This window comes from Podarcis muralis, chromosome 12 (genome assembly GCF_964188315.1).
Source record: "Podarcis muralis chromosome 12, rPodMur119.hap1.1, whole genome shotgun sequence".
NCBI classification, from domain to species: Eukaryota; Metazoa; Chordata; class Lepidosauria; order Squamata; family Lacertidae; genus Podarcis; species Podarcis muralis.
The window spans coordinates 14,375,873-14,400,404 of NC_135666.1; the positions used below are offsets into that span (position 1 = coordinate 14,375,873).

General features: G+C 41.6%; 1 protein-coding gene across 2 annotated transcripts in view; it reads right to left on the reverse strand.

The window, feature by feature from the left end:
• The window catches only part of PTPRN2 (protein tyrosine phosphatase receptor type N2), a 647,226-nt gene that overhangs the window by 274,311 nt on the left and 348,383 nt on the right, over window positions 1–24,532 (reverse strand). For both annotated transcript variants that reach the window (XM_028749792.2, XM_028749791.2), the window contains exon 12: window positions 3,239–3,303. In XM_028749792.2, coding sequence (XP_028605625.2) covers window positions 3,239–3,303 — 65 coding nt within the window. The remainder of the gene's footprint in view (window positions 1–3,238; window positions 3,304–24,532) is intronic.

Genomic DNA, 24,532 nt, shown 5'->3' on the forward strand with positions numbered 1-24,532 from the left:
CATATAAAACATGGAACACTAAAAACTTCCCTATACAGGGCTGCTTTCAGATGAGTTCCAAAGGTAGTATAGTTTTACCTATCTTCTTAGCTTGGGGGTCACATAACTCTATACCCTCCAACATTTCTCCAATGAAAATAAAGACTTCCTAAGGAAATGCGGGATCAAATCAGAAACCGGGACAGCTTCTGTAAATCTCTCCAGGTCATTTGACCAGCATGACTAAACTGCTTCTGGTGCAACAGAACACCATGATGGAAGCCAGAATACATGGCAACACCATTTACATTCTCGCCGCAGTGGTACCTATTTATCTAATTGCACTGGTGTGGTTTTTGAACTGCTAGGTTGGCAGGAGCTGGGACAGAGCAACGGGAGCTCACCCTGTCATGGGGATTTGAACTGCCGACCTTCCAATCGGCAAGCCCAAGAGGTTCTGTGGTTTGGACCACAGCGCCACTTGCATCCCAGTCTTGGGTCAGTAATTGTCTCTAAGCCTAACCTACACCACAGAGTACGAGTATGACAAATATGGGATACAACCTGCTGCCCTCCTGAGTTCCGTGGAGAAAGGTAAGGATTAATTTTTTTTTTTAAAGCTACAAACAAACAGGACAAACTAGATTGGTTATGTGCACATTAATGGTCGTTTAAAAAAAACACCAGAACATTTTAATAAACTCTAAGTATTACAGTATGAAGAATGCAAATAGTATGGTTTTGATAGAACTGATCTAGCAACGCTGGTTGGCAAGTCTGGGTCATCCGAACCAAGGGTGCTACCCTTTTTATCAGTATGTGTGAAGGTTGAAAACTCATGGGACTTACATAATAAGACACCGTGACACGACTGTGAATACTTGCTGTTTGTGATACTGTTACTCATTTTCTTTGAGCCGCAATACACAGCCGCATTATACCTTGAAGACGTGTTTTCACAATTATGTGCTATGCTTCAAATTTCCTCGCTTAATTACATCAACGCAGATAATAATCTTGCAGTCTTGTCTCCAGGAGGCACACACTCATTTGTAGAAAAAAACTCCCTGCTCTGTAACCGTCTAGCACAGACGCCAGTTCAGAAAAGCAATCCCATTGACTTCAGTAAAATCAGAATTGCATCTGGAAAGCTGCTAACCTGTTTAAATGCCTGAGGGTTAATTACTTTCCCCACAAACACCCCAATCCTAAACACATTATCTGGAAGCAAGCGCTATCGATTTCAATAGAATTTACCTCCAGGTAAGTCTGCTAAGGTTGCTGCCTTCGAATTACGTGCTTAGCTAGATGTGTCAAGGAACAATTCCTGACGTCAGGGAGCTTTCCCTCCAAACACATGAAATAAGACAGGCATATGTCATGACTTGAAGTATGAAGCACAATAAATAAAAGACTTGAACTGCATTTTTAAATGCACAGCTCATGCATACATGCGTAAGTTAGGTGCACGTGTTAAACAGATATGTACAACTAAGATGTAGCACAAGTAATCGCAGACTTTTATGTTTATGCATTTGCTTGTTTATTTTATGTACATCCCGCTTCTTAAAAGAAATCGAAGTGGTTTACATAAAACATTGAAATATGCTGATAAGTAAAAAAGACACTAGTTAAATCCAGCAGAAAACAGATTATCTAATTAAAAGAGGAACAAACCCCTGCCTTTCCTCCCCACTTCAGTGTATAGAGACTGCATCTCTGCCCACTGTTTGTTCACCAGCTGCATTCTGCCCAAGAATGTTCACCTTGCAAATAAAAAAATGCAGCAAGAACTCTGCATCCCTGACTCTGTAAAGACTCCCTTTAAAGCTTGCTTGGGATTAAGTCTCATTTAACCAAACAAGATGTGCTTTTTAGAGTCAATCCTCATTGGCAGCTGTTTGCATGTTTCTCCCACTTTTAAATGGCAGCCATTGCCACTGGGACCCTGATCTCTGGAACCAATAATTCCAAATAGCGGCTTATACTTTTTCAGGATCAACAGTGAAGGGAGCAGAGGGCCGTCTCCCATGCATGTGATAGTCCTGAACCTGGCCAGTCCCCTTTATCTGCTATTCACCACAATTGCAAGTGATTTTTGAGCATCACATACAGTTTGGCCCTTCGTAAGCATGCACAGGATAGGACTTCAAAGCTCCCAGATGTGGCTGCTTGTTGTTTCACTGCAATGCAAGAAACTCTGGATGTGGAATAGTTGGAAGGCATTTAGGGTTGCGGTGACTTTCCTTTGGGCGGTCAGAGCCTCCAATATATCACAGATGCTTTCAGACATCCTTGCAATCCCAGCTGGAGCTCTTGATCCACCTATCACAATGAATTCCTGACTATCAAGAGCACTTTATCTCTTACATATGCAAGGATACAATTGATGGGTCCACTTCCTGTCCCTGTTGAATTTCTCTGCCACTCCCCCTCTCTCACACACACACTGCTTGGTTTTCAGGCAAGTCATGTTCTAGGTTGCATTGCAACTGAAATAAAGGTTGCTATTCTATTGCGTTCTGAGGACAGGCCTTCCGTAACCTAGACAACGTAAGTGTGCATGCTATCGAGTCATTTAGAAGTAAAAATATTACAAGGGACACCTGAACAGCGTAAGAGGAACAGTGGGGATTCCCCTATCTCTCAGAGAGGAATAAACTTCTGTAGAAATGCTAAAAGTGGCCTGTTACTTCTTTGTAAACATAACAACAGAATTTACAATCTGGTGTAATTCATGGAAAGTTCTGAAAAATCTTCATTAATAAATGATGAGCTATCAGTACAGGGTTGTGTTCTGATTTATTTATTTTTTGCCTAGTGATGTGAGTATAATGACTTAGAAATGTGTTATATTTATACTTTTTAAAAAATAGCAGTTCACAAGCAGGCTCATCTACATATTGGAAGGACAAATACATCAAATTTAGGTCCCTGCGGATCTTGAGATGAAACAGAACTTGAGTGAAACCAGGTGGGAATAATCAGACACATCAATTGCTTTGTTCGTCCTAGGGGATTTTGCTCCTGACATACTACAAAGCTAGGAAATCTATTTCTTAAAGGCCACAAAGATTTACTCATATGGTAGGTGGAGTGTGATATTGTATTATGACAGATACAACAGTCTAATAATCAGAATTTTTATAAGCCCTTAGGATGATTAACACAGTTCACATACGAACATCCGCAAGATCTAGGATATTATAAAATAACAAATCAAGCATTTTAGATAATGACATGTACTGTAGTCACCTACCTCCCCCATGCCAATCTGCAAAATTTTCACTCCTGTTGCTTTTTCAAGCTTGTCTTTGTTGTCAGCTGTTAGGAAAATTAAAGAACGGCAGAGTTAAAGGAAAGTTGAGAATGAAAGGATTTTGCATCATACACTTTCATCACTGCTGAGATGCCAAATGTTTTCCCACGTTCATCCACACAGAATCCCTGTCAGTTGGATTATTTCAGTTTTACAGAGATGGGATGAAGAATCAAAATGTGCCCTCAGCTAATCATTTAAACCATAGCTAAACATTTGAACCTGGACTCAAGTTCTTAGACCAACTGGCTCTAATCGTCACATAGCATTACATAAACTAAGAAACAGAGTTTTCAACTAATTAATAGGGTTCATATCCTGTCCATCAGATCACCTCAGGTCAGGTAACAATATATAAACCAAAATCATAGAATTTCCACATATGGTTCTATATATAGATATCAGCACTCAAAAGTCCTAGAGGCAGACGAATGTCTTCTGCTGGATCCGAAAGATGGCAGCCAAAACACTTGGCAGAGGATGTTCTTCAGCCAGGGAGCCATTACTAAGAAGTAGTATGACCCACAGGGCTTTGCAGCTAATATCAGAGTCCATCCACTTATGGACACAATCAATTTAAAGCACATGTCTTCTCCTCAAAATTATTGGTACTATAGTTGGTAAAGGGTGCTGGGAACTGTAGTTCTGTGAGGGATAAACTACAGCTCCTAGGAGGTTTTTTTAGGGGGAAGCCATATGTTTTAAAATGTGTGCTAAATGTACTTTAAAGATATGGTGTTCTCCTGAGACGTCAGTGCTCATGCAATCAGTTGCTAGACCACATGGGTCTGCTGGTGTTCTTGCGATCTGGTAGATATCAGATAAAGCTGCTGATTTTATACACCAGGGTCAATCATCTTGCTGGTCAGAGGTTCTAGTGATATTAGATGAGGTGTCCAGTCTGCTCTGCACTGAATTCCACTCTTCCTAAAGTAACAAGTCTAACACTTGAAAGGCATTCCTGAATGTAGTGTTGCTCTTGGGTCAAGAGGTGATGGCAATGGCCAGCTCTGTCTGGTTCATCAATTGCATCCATTCTTAGAGAAGTCAGACCTGGCCACAGCCTTTCAAAATTTAGTTACATCATTGGATTGGAATCCTGTCTAATGCTCTATTCTAGCATTCAAAAGAGAGGACAAACTGTGTATACCAGTCTCGCCCCCCTCCTGACTGCAGGCAGGATTCTAAGTTTCTGTCATTGCTGGTTCATCCTTGATCATATTTTATTTTACTTTGTTATTGTGGGATATATCTAGCCTCATATAATCAACATGCTTAACTCTACTTAATTCATGAAAGGGTTAAGACCATAGAATAAGCTGTCCTGCCAAGCTTAGCTAGGTCACTTACTGTCACCTTGGAAGGGTTACCAAACTCTTTGTTCTCTCCCTTTCCACTATGTGAACTCAACCAGTAAAGACATCTAAGCTGGATGCTCCAAGCTTACAATGCATGGCTTTAGCAAGCCATCTTTGTCATTCCATAGAAATAATGTAGAAACATTTACCAACCACTTTGAAACTAAGCTAGGTTTTGCTGCCTGTGTTGTCTTGCTACAGTATGGAAAATCCGACGTCTGAAGAGTTTGTCAGTAAATTTACCAAACATATGGTCTCTTTCTATACTAAGATAAGTGGAGAGTTTTGAAAGTGACTTAGAAAGGGATATTGTAAAGGTCTAACAACCTGTATTTCCATGCTTTACTTTACCACATGTGCTGCAATTTAAAAATCTCTGCTGAAGCTCTCTCTTGCCTCTCATCTAGGGAATTCTCCTTTTACAGTGGTGCCTCGCAAGACGAAATTAATCCGTTCCGCGAGTCTCTTCGTCTTGCGGTTTTTTCGTCTTGCGAAGCACGGCTATTAGCAGCTTAGCGGCTTAGTGGCTATTAACGGCTTAGCGGCTTTAAGAAAAAGGAAACAAACTCGCAAGAACTCGCAAGACGTTTCGTCTTGCTAAGCAAGCCCATAGGGAAATTCGTCTTGCGGAACGACTCAAAAAACGGAAAACCCTTTCGTCTAGCAAGTTTTTCGTCTTGCGAGGCATTCGTCTTGCGGGGCACCACTGTATTATGCCATTTCTAGTATTTATTCTTTTAACCAAATTACAAATGCTAAAACCCAACAGTTATATTGCTTTACCCTAATGTAACGTAAGCTACCTTAGGTGGTTATTTTTGCTTAGAAATGTGGGATATACATTTCAATATAAGAAAGTAAATAAATAATGAAAGCATGTACAGTGGTACCTTGGTTTAAGAACAGCTTAGTTTATGAACAACGTGAATTAAGAATGCTGAATACCCGGTGTTTTGGTTTGTGAACTTTGCCTTGGAATAAGAACATGTTCCGCTTCCTGTTGAGTGTGTTCCATTTGTAAATTGAGTCCCCCGCTGCTATGGGAAAGCACACCTTGGTTTGAGAACGCTTTGGTTTAAGAACAGACTTCCAGAATGGATTAAGTTAGTAAACCAAGGTACCACTGTATATGCCTCACCTCATGTGGAGGTACTTGTTCATTCAATCATACCCTCATTGAAATCTGTTTAGGTCAGAAGACTACTGTCAGCTCCATATTCTTGCAACAAATCACATGGAGGTCTCCATGCCTAAGGGCTGAACTTCATTCAGTTGACCATCTTGTTGATTTCTTTCTCGGGGTGGGGATGGCCTCAGTGTCTAAAGATATGGAATTTGCCGTGAACATTCAGCTCTTTGCCCATTTCTACCAGTCTTCTTAATCCCATAAACTTTTGAACACTCCCCTTGCATTCTAGTTCTTGCACTTATTTCTAGTGCTTCAGAAATGTTTCCCTCTCTTTGCTTTCAAGCATGCTCAAGAGCTTTCCTGGACTGCAGCCTAGAAGTGTAGATTGATAGATAATTCAATTCAGTATTGCTATTTAGTTATTTATATAGTGCTTCACGTATTCAAAGACTCAACTAACATCAGTCCATTTATTTATCCTTACAATTCCCCAGAGAGATAGCTAAGTAAATATTATTAAATCCCCTTTGTACAAAGAGAAGGGCAAACTGAGGCAAAGACGTGACTCAACTCTCCCTAGCTGCTCAGAATCAATGCTGGGATGGGGATTAAGATGCAAGCCTTGTTGAGAGAATAATGATTTCAATGTGTAAACGCCTACGTATTTCTTGCAGTATATATAAATGCATTTTCATCTACATCAGTGATCACATTGGTTTGGTACATGTACTAAACAACGTACGTCGTTTCTTTACGTACTGGAATAATGAAAAAGAAGGCACACTCAAATCCCATCGATTTCAAGTTTGATGTGTAAAGTGAACGTTGACTCCAATATGTTATATATACGTCAGCAAAATACTGCAACCTGAATACGCTCTGTTTCACAGATATTATACAAATTTGTAAGAAAATGGAAGTTATCTGCCAATACTATGTATCTATTTATACATAGTTCCTACCAGACAAAGCAAGTCTTGGACAAAATTTTAGGCCTTTCACCATGGCCATAAAGAAAACACACGATATTGAGGTGTTTATCTGCCAATTTACCCCTCAAATCAGATAAACCTGACAAAAGAAGAAAACCTAACATAATCACAGGCTGTGGTGCTTGACACTCCCATGACAACTGCTGTAAGAGCTCTGACTTCCGCATGGAACTTTCCTGGTCACTGATGCCAGTGCTGACAGGTTATTGAATGTTTATGAACATGCCTAGTGTTCAGTATTTTACAGTACAAGGCCGAGAGGCAGATGAGGGTGTGGGAAAACATTGCTCCTCTGCTGTGCTCATCAAACTACTGGTCATTTGCTAAATCAATATATGAACGCTGACTATGGAGATGTGTGCAATTAGTATGTGTCAATAGTGTGTCTGAGTACTGAGTAAAAGTTGGAATAGGTCCATGTGTAAACTAGGGAGCGTACAAAGAGAAAATGGACACCGAGAAAATATTATCCAGAGAATGACATGAGTGAGTTCACATGAGTCTCCAGTTGCCATATATGTACAGTGGTACCTCAGGTTACAAACGCTTCAGGTTACAGACTCGGCTAACCCAGAAATAGTGCTTCAGGTTAAGAACTTTGCTTCAGGATGAGAACAGAAATCGTGCTCCGGCGGTGCGGCAACAGCAGGAGGCCCCATTAGCTAAAGTGGTGCTTCAGGTTAAGAACAGTTTCAGGTTAAGAATGGACCTCCGGAACGAATTAAGAACTTAACCCGAGGTACCACTGTATTAGTAATCAATTACATATTAGAACAACATATTAATAACTTCACATATTCAAGCCTCCTAAAACACCATTTATATTTTACTCTCAGAGCAGTTAACGTGAAATAATCTCAATGACTTAATTCACATGAACCCTCTGAGGAAAGTCAAATTCAGAGATACTGACTTGCCCTATTCCTGGGTCATCCTTCTTTGAACATCTTTGAGTGAGCTTCACACCTAAATGGATATTTCTCATGTCCAAACCTAATATTCTAGCCTTTATACTGCATTTCACTAACTGAAATATAGCAGTAGTTTCCATACTTTTTCATACCTTGACAACAAATGTTCCCAAACATCCAGGACCCAGATCTGATGTTCCTTTAAGTCCCTTGTTCTGTATTAGTTCATGCCTCCTGTTTCCCTTTTCTTCCCAATAAACTAGAAGTACATCTAGTCTGGGCTCGCTGCAGCGAGAATACGGACTCAGATAGACTGGTAAAGAAAAAGCGATTTATATGCGTTGTATATGCGATAGAACATTGTGCCACCAGGTGGCGATGTGGAATCCCATTTTTCTCTGCCTGTTTTCCCTGTTTAAATTTACAATGCTTTAAACTGAAACGCTTTTCTGATGTGTCTAGACCCAGCTCATATTGATGGAAGTAATAATGGCAATTTGTGTTTCTTCATTATTACGAATTGATGGTTTGAAGTCCTTGTAAGGCAGAAGTGAAGATAAATGACACCTGCTACACCTTTTAGGAGGTGTTCAAATCAAGATTACCTTGGCATTATCAAAACAAAGTGTAGTGTACTGGATTTAACTTTATTACTCAAAGCTCTGTCTGCAGTCCCCAAAATGAAGGGTTTAATGTTGCTGGTAGTGACACTATAGATTACCTTGGGGAATTTTATCCCCTTCCTGTAAGAAATAAAAAGTGTTGCGAAAGAGATCGGGGGTGGGCTTTACCAATCCTTTCATAGTGTGGAGATATTATGCAAATCTGTGTTGGTACCTGTGAGATGTCAAAAACTACAGATTTATTCATTCGGATCGAAAATCTAAGGTAAAAAGCAGAACGCAATTTTTCATAAACATATCTTGTGGAAAAATGAAAACAACACCCTTTAAAAATTATTTAAACGATCTATGGCATGTTAAAAGCATGTGCACAATTATCACAACATGCATTAAGTTTTGGTGTGGCAATCCTGGTTTGTATTGATAACTGTGAGGAGAAAAAATGGACAGTATTCAGTTAAGGCTGCAGTCCTCAATACATTTGCTAAGATATTAAGTCACACTGGACATAGTAGAACATCTGAAGAAATAGGCATAGAAGTGGGTTCATCAGGCATTTTTTTAAAAAAAGGATTATATGGTATGAAAACAGCTGTGTGCAGATTTGTGAGCTGAAATTTTGCTCTCTGCTCAAATGCCAAAGACATCTTGGGAAACAATTACTTACAGAATTCATGGTTAAAAAAAGAAAACAAACAAAAACAGAACCGTAGAAATACACCTGTACTATATAACATTTCCCTCAACTATTTAAAATATAATGAAGATAGCACACATTGCAAGGGAAGATGCAAAAAAATAAATAAAAATGAGCTGCTATTTTAAGGAAAGGCAATGAACAACATATGAATTCCTTTTTTAAAAAATCTCCCCATGAGACAAAAGGGTTTCTGAACACACAAAAAGAAGTCCATTAAAATTAAATTCGGTAGATGAAGGATATGCAAATTACCTGAAGAAGTGGAACCCTATAATGTTCTCAAAATTCGGCAATAGTCTATTTAATTAGTATTTTAATTTATCAGAATAATTCTTTGCACTTGACAATTCCATATAATTAAGCACGTAGCTACAGTGGAATAATATCGCCTGCTCGCTTTATACCAGTTATTTTAACCTGGAAGAATATGTAGAAGTTTCTTCTGTGATCTAAATTACAATGGGGACAACTTAATGGCTTTGCTCTATTAAGCGGCACGACTGGAGGGTTACTGAGTGTTCAGAGAGGTAGAGGTTGACACAGCACAGGGCCTTGGATCTGACTAAAGGAGAGACGAGGCACTTTCTGAACAACGTAATTTATTTCAGTGGCGTGTGGGAGACGGGTGGAGAGAAACCATTTCACGAGAAAAAACAGCCGAAATCCTTAAACTACATCAGAATATGCAGCAGACTTCAATGAGACTGCATAAAAAGAGAGAGAGAGAGAGGGCTGAGACATTCTTCAGTGGCTAATGCAAATGCCATTAGCAGACTGGCTCTCGTAGGTTAAGAATGCCTTTATTTCTGTTTCACTGCCAAAGACGAGCCTTCCGTTGGGTTGGGATAGATGACCGTTACAGCCCTTCCAGCTGTACTGCCGTTTTATGAGAGGAGGAGATGGCTTAATGTTTGGTAACCACATCAAGCGATGCATCATTAGGCAACTTTTGGGTACTAAGCACTCTGGGTCACGATGCCAAAGAGGAGCTTTCTGCCAGACCTCTTAATCTGTCAAAACAATTCAATTTAAGCACTGCTGACTTACTTGTTTGCTTCACACTCTTCACTATAAAAGTGAAAAATAGGGTTTGAAATAAGAGAAAGAAACCACTGACATTTCAGCATCCTTTGGGCGTTTACCTTGCAGGAGAAGTTGAAATGTTACGTATATTTGCTCCTTTGGAATAAATAGTTGACATTTGTATAGTCCACTTCTTCCTCTCATATGAAGATATGAAACTGCTTCACAAACATCAAATAAGTTTTCATGCCTCACCACATTGGTTGGTAAATGTAATTTAGCTAATATCCATTTGCCTTGCTAATTTTTAATACAAACCAGTAGGTCTGTTTAGGTAAGGCAAAGACTCTCCTCCCCGAAGGGGAGGGGAGGGGTTGTGGTCGGGGCTCGAGCTCCGGCTAGCAGGGGGCGTGGCCCCCTGCTGCCCACTCACCTGGCTGGCGCTCACGCCCCCTCGGTGGCCATCCAACCGGGGGCCACGGTGGGGGCGTGTTCAGCAGCATTTTGCTGCAGCGCCAGCCTTCCCCCGGCCTCATTCTTCCTTCCTTCGCCCCTCGCGAGTCACCCACCTAGGTCTGTTTAGGTAAGGCAAATGGATAAAACACAGTCATTCGGAGACAGGTAATTAAAAGCAAAAATACAACAATAAAACATTGGTTTGATTGGCTTCTTCTCAAGCAGGGGTCATCAGTTTGGTGCCCGCAAAAAGTCTCAGTAAATATCCCCTCAAAAATGCACAATGCAGTTTGCTCTCCTGCTCAGTTACTCAGCCTCAGTTTGCTCAGGCTTTCCTACATTAAACCTGCCTCCCCCAAACACTCTGACATTTCACTGGATGCCAAGATTGGACGCCAACTCCACCTCCCATTCTGAACACAGGAAAGGGGGGGGAGAAGCTTCTATTTTTGTGAGCAAGTGTAGTGGAGCAAGATGGGGGAGCATTCAAGAACCATTTTGTGGTCCAGTCTTGGTTTTCCCTGTTGGTGGCCATTTTGTATTATGCCACACCCCCTACGGCAGCCATTTTATGACTGGCACCCACAGGACTACATCAGAGTTCCTACTGACCCTAAAAGGCTGGCAATCCCTGCCCTAGAGAAATAGGTACCACCATAGGAGTGTAGTACCAATGGATTTTATCCCATTTGTACCTCCCAAACACCTTGAAGGCCCCAAGTTCCACATCCCAGGTTTAAAGCATTTGTAAAATTGCTCCAGCCAGTGTCCGGGGTGGAAAAAAAGGCTGAGAAGCAGGAAGCTGGCACAAGAAGAGTGAAATTAGGAAGATTTGTAGTAGGGTAGACAGCAGACAAATTTCAGGGTGATGGGGACATAGACCATGCCTGGACCAGGCAGTGCCAAGGCTTATGGCTGGTCCTATTAACTCTCTAGCAAATGGTCATAGTTACAGTCAGTATAAATGATTAGATTTCTCACAACGTGACATTGTTTCCCTCTGCCATCCTGTTCCTTTTGGGCATAGCACATTTGGTCTTTGCTTTATTTCCAATTTCAACGCTATACTAGAGAGATTAATAATTTAAAAACCACCGCCAACGAGCTATATGTTACAGACATTGAAGTGACAATGTGGCTGACTTAAATGGTCAGGCGCAACACTGAAATGCTTCCTTTTTCCATATCCAAAGGGATTAATTGTCAAAGACGAGGCCAAAAGGTTGCAGAGAAAAGCTATCTTTGCCCCTCCTCTTCCATTCAAACGCAGGGAAATATGCAAGACCTTTATCGCTCACTTGTCTCTTTTCTAATCTCTGGCAAACCTGCAATGAAAACGGTGGCACAAAAAGGCTAAGCTGCACAGTAATAATAGTGACAGCCTTGTAAATGTTATGTCAAATCCAATTTTCAAGTCATTTTTCAAGTGATTTTAATTAGATATTGTTTCAATCTCTTTTGCATTAATATAATTTTTCATAGCAACGTCTCACCCTCCAGTCTATTGGAAGTATTTCCCCACCCCCATCTGTATCTTGACGCCTTGAGTAATTTAAAATGGGGTTTTTGTTTACAGCAATTTTCACTGTACTGGTCCCATAAAGGCCACTACATCCAGTAAAACTGACACAGGAAAGGCAGAATTAAGGCTTCTTTTGCTGATCTCAGTGGAGCTTGTAATTTAGCTCTTCTGGAGACATGACAAGCACTGTGAAGGCTACAAGTAGATAATAAAAGATTTGTATCACTAGTTTCACATCAGCATTTTACTTCACTTACAACTACCACTGATTAAAGAAATCCCATTGATTATTTATATTAGGTTTAGCTAGTTAAAAAGCTATCATAATATCACAGAATTGTAGAGTTGGAAGGGACTCCAAGGGTCATGTAGTCCAACCCCCTGTTATGCAGGAATCTCAACTAAAGCATCTGTGGCAGGTGGCCATCCAACCTCTGCTTACCTTCTATGAAGGAGAGTCCACCACCTTCTGAGGGAGCCTGTTCCACTGTCGAACAGCTCATACTGTCAGAAAGTTCTTCCTGATGTTTAGTCAGAATTTCATTGGTTTGAAGTCCCACCCTTCATTGAAACTTGAAGTCATTGGTTTGGGTCCCACCCTCCAGAGCAGCACAAAACAAGCTTGCTCCATCTTCCATGTGACAGTCTTTTTGATATCTGAAGATGGCTAGGATATCTCCTCTTATCGAGGCTAAACACACCCAGCTCCCTCAACTGTTCCTCATAAGGCTTGGTTTCCAGACCCTTGATCATCTTGGTCACCCTCTACTAGAGGCACATGTTCCACCTTGTCAGTGTCATTCTTCAACTGTAATGCCCAGAAGTGGACACAGTACTCCAGGTCTAACTAAGGCAGTCAACCAGCTACAAATCCACCTAACACCTAGTTCATCTAGCCCACATTTTACCATTTTCTCCAGAAGGATATTATGAGGGACTTTATCGAAAGCCTTACTGAAATAAAGATACACAACATTCACAGTATTTCCCCGCTTTTGAAATCAACCTTCTTAAATTCCAGAGTGCATGTCCATCTGCACTCAGCTTTCCCTTTCCTGTGTATAATGAAACCTAAGAGTACCTCATCATTTCTTCCCAAGGTTCCCAGTTCTTTCACTTTATTGATCAGTTCCTCCCTGTTGGTGAGGAACTGGGTCCAAAAGAAATGATCCCCTTGTTGCTTCTTCAAGCTTCTGGGAAATGAAATTGTCAGTGAGGCAATGGAGGAATTTGTTGGACCTTACATTCTTGATAGCATTTGAGTTCCAACAGATATCAGAGTACAGTGGTACCTCTGGTTACGTACTTAATTCGTTCTGGAGGTCCGTTCTTAACCTGAAACTGTTCTTAACCTGAAGCACCACTTTAGCTAATGGGACCTCCCGCTGTTGCCACACGATTTCTGTTCTCACCCTGAAGCAAAGTTCTTAACCCGAGGTAATATTTCTGGGTTAACGGAGTCTGTAACCTGAAGCGTATGTAACCTGAGGCGTATGTAACCCGAGGTGCCACTGTACTTGAAGTCTCCCATATCGACCATATCTCTCCTTTTTAAATGTTTGGTAACCTGCTGTAGGAAGGTAATAATGGAATAACGAATGGTTTAGTTTATGTAAAATATGCAGGGATTTATGTTATGCAAAACAAACCACAGGAAGAGAAAAAGGGAAATTATTGACGTTTTAAGGTTGTTTAAATGAATATTAAATGAATATTCTAAATTGTAAAACATTATATATATATATATATATATATATATATATATATATATATATATATCTCACAAAAACAAAATTGCTTAATGGTCACTAGGTCTTCCCCTGTTGAGTTGGGGTTCACTCATGGCAGCTATAAATAACACAGCAAAATACTGCTAAAACCTGTTACGGCAAGAGCCTCCTTTTTGCAATTCTCTTCTGTGCAGGCCCTTCTACCTGCTGTGGAGTAGCAGTCCCGTAATTCTTGCCTGATGGGTCAGACAACCACAGAGGATGAAGTACAGGCATTGTAAGTATTGCTGGTGGCTGAGAAGGATTTGAGGCTGCTTTGGGGAGGATGGCAGAAGCAATGGCGTTCTTTAGCTGCTCCAGCCCCCACCAGCGCCAGAACCCACCCCCCTCAAGGCTGCAGCGTCTGAGAGAAAGCAGTGCACACTCCTTGGTCACACAGAATGGACTGCAAAGGATGTGTGGCCGAAAAATGGAGTCAGGAAACTCACTTTTATCTACAGAACCACATCCTTTGAGGTAGTTCGCATCGATTTCACAGCTGGTTTTCCAATCCAGAGCTGCTTACTTTAGGGGGATGAAATGGTATGTACTTGGATTGCTCAAGTCTGAATGAAAATACAAAAGGTGAATGGGAGTGGAATGACCTCTTCTGCCTGCAAAACCAGTTTGGGTTAGACTGCATTTCTATGTTTAACATCCTGCATTCCTCTAGTAGCGGCCTGGATCTGTAAAATACAATTTTACAGGAGGTAGAAGAAACCTGCTGAAAAATACAGGTTTATTGATTATATTTGTTAGTACCTTTCATTGCAAAAGTGGCCTAAAGCTTTACCTTACATTAAAGCTAATGAAAACAAACACAACCAATAGAAGTCTAAAAACACATTAATACAGATAAAAGGTGGGTCTTACATATCCCACCCCACAAAATTAGCCCAAAATATCCTTGTAAATGCTCAGTTAAAATAATTACTAATGCACTTTTTAAAATATATAAATTGTATTAAATTGCTGCAAAGACCAGAAGCAGAGGAAGAAAACTGGAAGACCCAGAAGAGACTTATTCAAGGCTGGAAGTTTCACTTCCCAATAAGTGGTCTTGTTGTGTTCTAAAAACCCAGCTGATGATATTTCAGATGCAAAATTGTTCTGTTCAAAGGCTGGTCAATCAGCACCTTTGCAATAAGACTGGAATATGCCTTTTGGCTTACTATTATACATAAATATATTTCTACTTTGGAGAGATCAGTTATACATCTAGACCAGCCTTCCACAACCTGGTGTTTTCTCCAGATGTTGTTGGACTCCATGCTCATTGACCACTGCCAGTGGCCATGCAATGGCCAGTGGTCAGGGTTGCAGTCCAACAACTAAAGTGCTGATCTGGGCAACAGCATGCATTTAAAAATGCACTGCACCTTCTTTGAAAAACAACAAATTTTAATGAACACCTCTCCACCCACCCCCAGCAAAAAAGAAAAAAGAAAAAGGCCACATCTGTTTCAATGTTGTATTTAGCTGTTGATCTGTTCCACATCAAATAAAGCCTCACTTTCTGGGTCCATTTTAGTAATAACCTAGCCTATTGTTTGTTGTTCATCTGCAGGCAGCCTCCTGGCACAACCAGAATCAGCCAGAGTTGGGGAAACATTTGCAATATTTCAACTGACTGGTTTACTAAATCATGAGCTACACATTTAATGCACAAGGTCACCCACTTGCAAAATCTATTTACTGTGAGAACAAAAATATTTATTGCCAAAGATGCCCCTAGTAACAAGATCTGCCATAAAGCTTTTGGATGAAAATGAAGATGAGTTGCAGTAACATGTTCACTGTTTCTCCAAACACCTGACTATATTCCCCTCCTTCCCACAGTCTCATCTTAATAAAGACTTAATAAAGAGGCTATTTTGCTGAAGTCAAAAGGATTTACTTCAAATCAGCAGGCAATGAAAAATTCAGTGTAAACGTCTTGTATTTTACACACACACACACACACACACACACACACACACACACACACTTCTTCTTCTTCTGCAATATTGCTTTCGCTATACATTTGTTTGCAAAGCCACCTCCGGCCTCATTTGTTTTTTGACGGTTAGACCACAGAAGGAAGGCCCTATTTTCATCCCACTGATTCCAGAGAGCTTTGAATTAAGCTTTAAGTCAGGGAAAGATTCATCTGTAACTAGTGGACAGCAGGAATGCAGGAGCTGACATTGTGGAATCAGCACCCAGATACCACTACCATACTAGCTTTAGTAACCAATAGTGGAAGATGGTTGTAGCCTTTAGGACAATTCCCTTCCTTCCACTTAAAGCATTTGAAGAATTCCCCCTCCTCCCTGCTCTCAAGCTGGTGTGGCAAGAGCTCCCCCTCCTGTTTCGAATTAACTTCAATCACTGTTTATTGGTGTAACCTTCAGCTATATGAATGTTGCCCTGTAACTGAAAAGCCACCACGTGTGGATTTTGTTGCGCATTCAAATGAGAAGCTGCCCTAACTTCCCTTCCAAATCAGAACACACTGCAAACACAAAAGTTTTCTAAATGAAACCAATTATTTTCTGTAAATATTTATACACAGAGATAAGGAAAGACAGCTATGGAAGAGAGACACAAAGGGGAAAGGCTATTGTTCGTTCTATTTCCACATAATGCCAAACCACAGGGAGGTTTATTGGTTGTGGGGGGTCTTGCTTTTTTCATGAATTTTGTGTTTTTATATTGTATTTTATGTTGTGAACTCCCCCGAGAGCTACAGTTGAAGATTGGTATACAACTTTATCAGTAAATAAATAAATATGCCCCAAGTTCCTTCTCTCTCTCTCTCTCTCTCTCTCTCTCTCTCTCTGCCACCTTGAGCATTCCACTTAAATTAGTTACTTCCTGGCTCGATAACCAGCAAGTTATGGTTTGTGCTGGCTGGACTCCAAAACAATTTTTCAATCCATGGTTTGAATCAATTTGCAATCCTAGTTTAGAGGGAAAGCACAATCACACCTTGCCATTTCGGATGTACCAGTTTAGAATCTATGCCAGGGGTCTGCAACCTTTAAGACAAAAAGAGCCACTTGGACCCGTTTCTGAGGAAAAAAAACTGGGAGCCGCAAAACCATTGCGACATTTAAAACAAATATATCTCCGTAGCCGCGATCTGACAGCGGGCGGGAAGGTGACGTCGGGACGGTGCGTGACTAACGCATGCACCGCCCCCATGCGACGTCACAGCCAGTACAGTGCCCACCACAGTGGGGAGTGTCGGGGCGCACAATGCGCCTCCTCCCCTCACTAGTATCCGCCCCGGAGCCGCGGCAAAGGTGTAAAAGAGCCACATGCGGATCCGGAGCTGCGGGTTGCAGACCCCTGATCTATGCTCACATTCACATCAGAAGATTCTCTCCAATGCATTCAGTGGAGTCCACGTGAACATTGTTGATCAGACTCAGCACAGGCCGACTTTGGGCTCTCAAATTTCAGTGGCGTCCTGTGTGATGCTAAAATTTGGTGTGCCCCCACCTCTCTCATGCTGTTCTACACCAGGAGAGGCATGAAGGGGGCGGAGCAGAAGTTAGCTTCATGCAGGCACAGTCTCAGACTGCTTGGGGAAAACCATAGAGAGGAGGAGATTTAGGCAGCTGTGGGGAGGTGGGCACTTTCAGTGTCAGCAACTGCTTCATGGGGGCAAGACCTGCTGGAGATGAGTTGCTGTACACTTCGGCCTGACAATCCTGTCCAGATCCTGTTTTTGCTATTAAAGAGTTAACCGCATCTTGCTCAGTGTGATTTGCTGCTGGCTCGCTCCTGTCAGCAACACATGGAAAACTGAACATGCCTTTCCAGTCATAAATGTATTTAAGGACTTAAAGCTTCCTTTGCAACCATATTTCTCAACGCAGATAGCAATTCATTTTAAAAAAAGATCACTAATACCCCAATCCAGCTGTGGAAGTATGTAAAAAAAACAACAACTCTGTACAGTATTTACACATGACTGTATTTATGTATGAGAATGTGATTGAGGAAGAACTTTTGAATGTGTACTCCAGTCATAGCTGTCAACGTTTCCCCTTTTTTAAGGGAAATTCCCTTATTCCGAATTGGATTCCTCGCAAGAAAAGGGAAAAGTTGACAGCTATGACTCCACTGAAAGTAATGCAGCACTGATATACAACATCCATACTTGGGTATGTCTTCAGTTTTACAGCCACAGCATGTGTGGACCCTGCTTCCGTGTGCAGATCTCCTTGCCTGGAAAAGCGCACAAAAGTTCAACATTAAAGAGAATGTACAAGAACAGCGCAACACAGGAGACAAAAATCCAGACAAGTTCAGCTCCCAATCACTCACAGGCTTGCATTTGATGAAGGAGCCTCTTGGCTTAGAAAGCTTCAAGTTGTAAACAGATTAATTAGTCTTTAAGGTGCCACAAATCTCTGTATCCTTCAGCGTTTGCAAGTATTTATTCCCATACTCATATCTACATTATACATCCAAACATATAGTTTTCTTACCACAGTATGGTAATGACTCTGTGGATCAGCACTACAAATATCAATCATGTACGAAGTGTGCATTTTTTTTTTAACCAACCAGAGAGGATGTCTACTATTATCCCTTGACCCCCATCTTCATGTTCTCTTGCCACATTTCTAAAATATTTATGCCATGCACTGTATTAAATTATAGCAATTAAGACCACAGTGAGGTTTTATTAATATTTCATCAGAAATATAAGCTAATTGGAATTCCCCTTCTGCTGTTTTTTGTTGATTTGCAGTACACACACTTTTACTGAGTGAGGTAGTAACATGAACTATCCAGTGGTTCAGTTTCCGATTCAACTGTATTTTTCTGTATAGATTGTCGGCAAACAGTGTGAAGGAAATCTGGAGATGCTGAAAATTTAAAGCAGAGAAGTCAAGGTAGGTAGTAGTGCTTCTCACACTCTTTTTGAGACTCCGGGAGACCCAGGAGCCAAATATTCATTAGAAGCCCCTTCCTCCTCAATACACCAGGTGCCTGCTGGAGAAAAATCACTAAGGTAGCCAGCTAAATAGATCTGCTAGCACAAGGGCTTTTGGCTGTGCAAAACAACAACAACAACAAAACACATTGTGGCGATCACACAGGGTCCCCGGACATTTCACTGTCTATTGATCCCTGTGCCACCACTTTATTTCTCACTGCCACCACCCAGGCCCTATCTGGTAAAATACTAAATCCAGTCAGGGTTAAATTGGAACATAAACTTCTGTTTATTTATTGCAGTTTACCAAGTGTGTGGTTCCATAAACGGTCTCAGTCAATTACAATCATGGGGTGCCTATCCAGACCTATAACTTCCGCTACCTGCTCTCACTCACTAAACCACCTCTCAGATATTTACTTGTCTTCCTAGCTCCTAACTGTTCCTGACTCAGCTTATTTCGCTACACTAACTCAACCTACCCACAAACTCTATCCCAATTCACTCCCACTCCTACCAAGCACCCAACTCCCAACAAACACCTCTTTTGCCCCTCCCAGAGCTGGTTTTATAGTCCCTCTGACTCCACCCCCTGGGCTCTGATTGGGTAACCTATTGGGTAACTATTTCACCTCCAGCACTCTCATATGTTAACGTCACACACATGTTCCCCTTCCTCTCTTTTCCTTAAACACTCCTGTGCCCCCTGGCTCCTAAAGGTGTGAAATGAAGGTGCCAGGCGAGCTTCCCTAGGGAGAGTAAGAAGGGCCTCAGATGATGATCGCTAGGAAGAGGCGGGAGAGGATTGAGGTATTGCAATCCTGAGCCATTTAAGGCTGTATAGGTCAAAACCAGCACTTTGATTTAGCTGAGGAAACTAATTGGCAGCCAGTGCAGTCGGGACAGGATCACACTCCATAAGATCTTGCAAGCTCTTGCCATAAATTGACAGCAATGGGTGGCACAGCAGCACTGCTGGCGGCGGAGATGGCAGAGGCAGGCAGAGCCAGGAAGCAGTTCCCATTTCGCCTCCAGTGGTGAAGTAGGATGCACTTTCCCTGCTGGTGCTAAACATCTTACAACTCAGGTACATATTGCACAGTGCTGCAACACACCCGTGCATTTTCCTTGTCTCTGTGTGTGCAATGCTTTGTTGTCCAGAGTCACACCCTGTGACATTTATCAGCCTACACAGAGCAGCAGAAAATCTCCAGAACTAGAAAATTTGACAGCACTAATGCAGAAGACGTGGGTATTGTGCACCCACCCACTCAAGGCTTAACAAAAAGTCATGGAGAAAAATAAAGCTATCTCACTCATTCTGTCCGTCTGTTGGTTCTCCTCCTTCTCTTCCTCTCCTGCTTACCTGCTGGCTGAATGAGCGGCTGAGCAAGGGCAGGCACTGCAAGCTGCTACTGCTGGCTTTCCCAGTATTGTGGCATGACAAGTAGCTGATCATGTCACACAGCTCGGCTTCTGCCTTTGCTGCACTACCATCCTGAGCACCCTACCTCTTTGTCTCCTCCCTCTGAACTCAAATCTGGATTGGGGCAACACGTTAAGGGAAACTATAGCATAGCGGGTAGCAGCAGCAGGACCAGAAGAGGAGTACATGTTAAGTGTAACTGTTTAATGTACATCGAAATGGAAAATAACTCTATAATGTGTCTGTATGTATACTGTGATGTATTGCCTGGAAATTTCCATCGAAGCTATGGAAGAGTTGAGAAGAGAGCCTCACATTTAATCATTAAGTGGGGCTGTATCTTTGTGGCGTTTACCTTCAATCATATGAAAAGGATACCATTACAAGTCTATGCGTAGTTTAATCTGTAGGCATCCATCTTGGGTGGAATGAGTCTTTGGTCTTAAGCTACTGGAGAGAATGGACATGCTAATCTCTCTCCAGGAAAACAGCCTCAAGCTAATGGAAGCTGGTTTGGAGGAGAGGCAGAGCTTTGATTTTTAGCCCTTGATGGAAGATATTCATAATCTAAGATATTTTATTGTCCTTATTCCATTGTTATATTTTATGGTTGTGTATTTTCCTCTTCCCCACTAGGCTGAGCATGCATTAATCCTCACTAAATGTGGATACCGTTCCACTGGTGCAGCGATGGCATATCTCCTTTCCACAACATAACGTCCTGATGCTGACGGACTCCAAATCCCATCAGTCCCGGCCAGCATGGGCAACGGGCAGGGATGAAGGGAGTTGAAGTCCAGAAGACTAACTAGTTCCCTACCCTTGCTATACACACAGGAGTATCTCATTGAGTTTGATGGGATTGACAGCTGTGCTGTGCGCACATGCATAGGATTACACGGTAACTTTATACATACACATACAATACAACTAGGCTTTGACGAGATATTGTTTTTTTAAAAAATGAAATAAAAATAGATTCACACTTGCAACGGAGGCTTTTGCATTCTTGGATAGGGTCGCTCCGAAACTGGCAACAGAAATTGCACATAGCCTTCTGCTACTTCCCATGCTCACAGCATTCTGTTCCTTTTTCACGCTGTATTTCTGAATTTTTAAAAAAGAAACCTTGGGAAGCTGCCAGAAAATGATCAGACACATATCTCTGTTAACTTCAAAGAGGTCAGACACAAGTGCGAGAACCATGAACTCCGGAGAAAACGTTAAAGAGAGCTGTGAGACACACATCCTGTACCCACACTGGGCCCTTCTGAGATTATAAAGGCACAGGGCCTCTGCCATTTTCTGCCCACTTCCTACATGAAACCGGAAGTGCAGTATTAGAAAATGTCCTTGACCTTATCTAAGTATGTGCATTATAAATGAGATATAAATTTAATGCCTATATTAAATAACTATTTCTCCCCCTCGTCGTAAGTCCACACATAGAGGATATACCAGAGTCCTTTTTACAGAGTTTTACATTGTGGAGGCTGAGCTCTATTATTCCATGCTGTAACATTACTAGAGAGGAATGTATTTCAGATATGCTTTTCATCCAGCTAAAATATTTTTCTTCTATGATTTTTAAACATCGTTTTGACTATTGCTAGTGTTAAAGCCAACGGAAGGCAAAATTCTGATGAAGTACTGCAAATACTCAGCGACTCTCTAAATGTTTATAATGCAGTTTGAACTCCAGTTGTTCAAAGTGAAGTCTTGTCTTTGGTATGGAACATAAAGTACTTTAAATAGAAGAGGAGAGCAGCCTCAAAGGAAGAACAACCGTTTGATGGCACAAATTGTATGTACTGATTTCACATTTTTTGAAGGCTTTATCTTTAGAATTTTTAGAAAACTGGATAGTACCACTATACTGGTAAGCTATGTCTTTAGGATCTTTATGTCTTTAGTGATCCTTCATGGATCACTGCCTTGCCGTGGCGAAGGGGCTTGAATAACTCAGAGAAGCTATGAGCTATGCCGTGCAGGGCCACCCAAGATGGACAGGTCATAGTGGAGAGTTTTGACCAAACGTGATCCACCTGGAGCAGGAACCGGCAAGCCACTCCAGTATCCCTGCCAAGAAAACTCCATGGACAAAGACAACAGGCATATAAAAGTTATGACGCTGGAAGATGAGCCCCTCAGGTCGGAAGGTGTCCAACATGCTACTGGGGAAGAGCGGAGGACAAGTACAAGTAGATCCAGAGCTGATGAAGCGGCTGGGCCAAAGCCGAAAGGACGCTCAGTTGCGGATATGCATGGAAGCGAAAGGAAAGTCCAATGCTGTAAAGAAAAATATTGCATAGGAACCTGGAATGTAAGAACCATGAACCTTGGTAAGTTGGATGTGGTCAAAAATGAGATGGCAAGAATAAATATTGACATCCTGGGCATCAGTGAACTAAAATGGACGGGAATGGGCGAATTCAGTTCGGATGACTATCATATCTACTACTGTGGGCAAGAAACCCGTAAAAGAAATGGAGTGGCCCTCATAGTCAACAAAAGAGTGGTGAAAGCTGTACTGGGATGCAATCTCAAAAATGATAGAATGATCTCGATACGAATCCAAGGCAGACCTTTTAACATCACAGTAATCCAAGTTTATGCACCAACTACTGGTGCTGAAGAAACTGAAATTGACCAATTCTATGAAGACTTACAAGACCTTATAGAAGTGACACCAAAGAAGGATGTTCTGCTCATAATAGGGGATTGGAATGCTAAAGTAGGGAGTCAAGAGATAAAAGGAACAACTGGCAAGTTTGGCCTTGGAGTTCAAAACGAAGCAGGGCAAAGGCTAATAGAGTTCTGTCAAGAGAACAAGCTGGTCATCACAAACACTCTTTTCCAACAACACAAGAGACGACTCTACACATGGACATCACCAGATGGGCAGCATCGAAATCAGATTGATTATATTCTCTGCAGCCAAAGATGGAGAAGCTCTATGCAGTCAGCAAAAACAAGACCTGGAGCTGACTGTGGCTCAGATCATCAGCTTCTTATAGCAAAATTCAAGCTTAAACTGAAGAAAGTAGGAAAAACCACTGGGCCGGTAAGATACAATCTAAGTCAAATCCCTTATGAATACACAGTGGAAGTGAGGAACAGGTTTAAGGATTTAGATTTGGTGGACAGAGTGCCTGAAGAACTATGGATGGAGGCTCGTAACATTATACAAGAGGCAGCAACTAAAACCATCCCAATGAAAAGGAAATGCAAGAAAGCAAAGTGGCTGTCCAACGAGGCCTTACAAATAGCGGGGGAGAGAAGGCAAGCGAAATGCGAGGGAGATAGTGAAAGATACAGGAAATTGAATGCAGATTTCCAAAAAATAGCAAGGAGAGACAAGAAGGTCTTCTTAAATGAGCAATGCAAAGAAATAGAGGAAAACAATAGAATGGGAAGAACCAGAGATCTGTTCAAGAAAATTGGAGATATGAAAGGAACATTTTGTACAAAGATTTCCATAATAAAAGACAAAAGTGGAAAGGACCTAACAGAAGCAGAAGACATCAAGAAGAGGTGGCAAGAATACACAGAGGAACTATACCAGAAAGAAATTGATGTCTCGTATACCCCAGGTAGTGTGGTTGCTGACCTTGAGCCAGACATCCTGGAAAGTGAAGTCAAATGGGCCTTAGAAAGCATCGCTAATAACAAGGCCAGTGGAAGTGATGATATTCCAGCTGAATTATTTAAAATTTTAAAAGATGATGCTGTTAAGGTGCTACACTCAATATGCCAGCAAATTTGGAAAACTCAGCAGTGGCCAGAAGATTGGAGAAGATCAGTCTACATCCCAATCCCAAAGAAGGGAAGTGCCAAAGAATGCTCCAACTACCGCACAATTGCACTTATTTCACACGCTAGCAAGGTTATGCTTAAAATTCTACAAGGCAGGCTTAAGCAGTATGTGGACCGAGAACTCCCAGAAGTGCAAGCTGGATTTAGAAGAGGCAGAGGAACCAGAGACCAAATTGCAAACATGCGCTGGATTATGGAGAAAGCTAGAGAGTTCCAGAAAGACATCTACTTCTGCTTCATTGACTATGCAAAAGCCTTTGACTGTGTCGACCACAGCAAACTATGGCAAGTTCTTAAAGAAATGGGAGTGCCTGATCACCTCATCTGTCTCCTGAGAAATCTCTATGTGGGACAAGAAGCTACAGTTAGAACTGGATATGGAACAACTGATTGGTTCAAAATTGGGAAAGGAGTACGACAAGGCTGTATATTGTCCCCCTGCTTATTTAACTTATATGCAGAATTCATCATGCGAAAGGCTGGGCTGGATGAATCCCAAGCCGGAATTAAGATCGCCGGAAGAAATATCAACAACCTCAGATATGCAGATGACACAACCTTGATGGCAGAAAG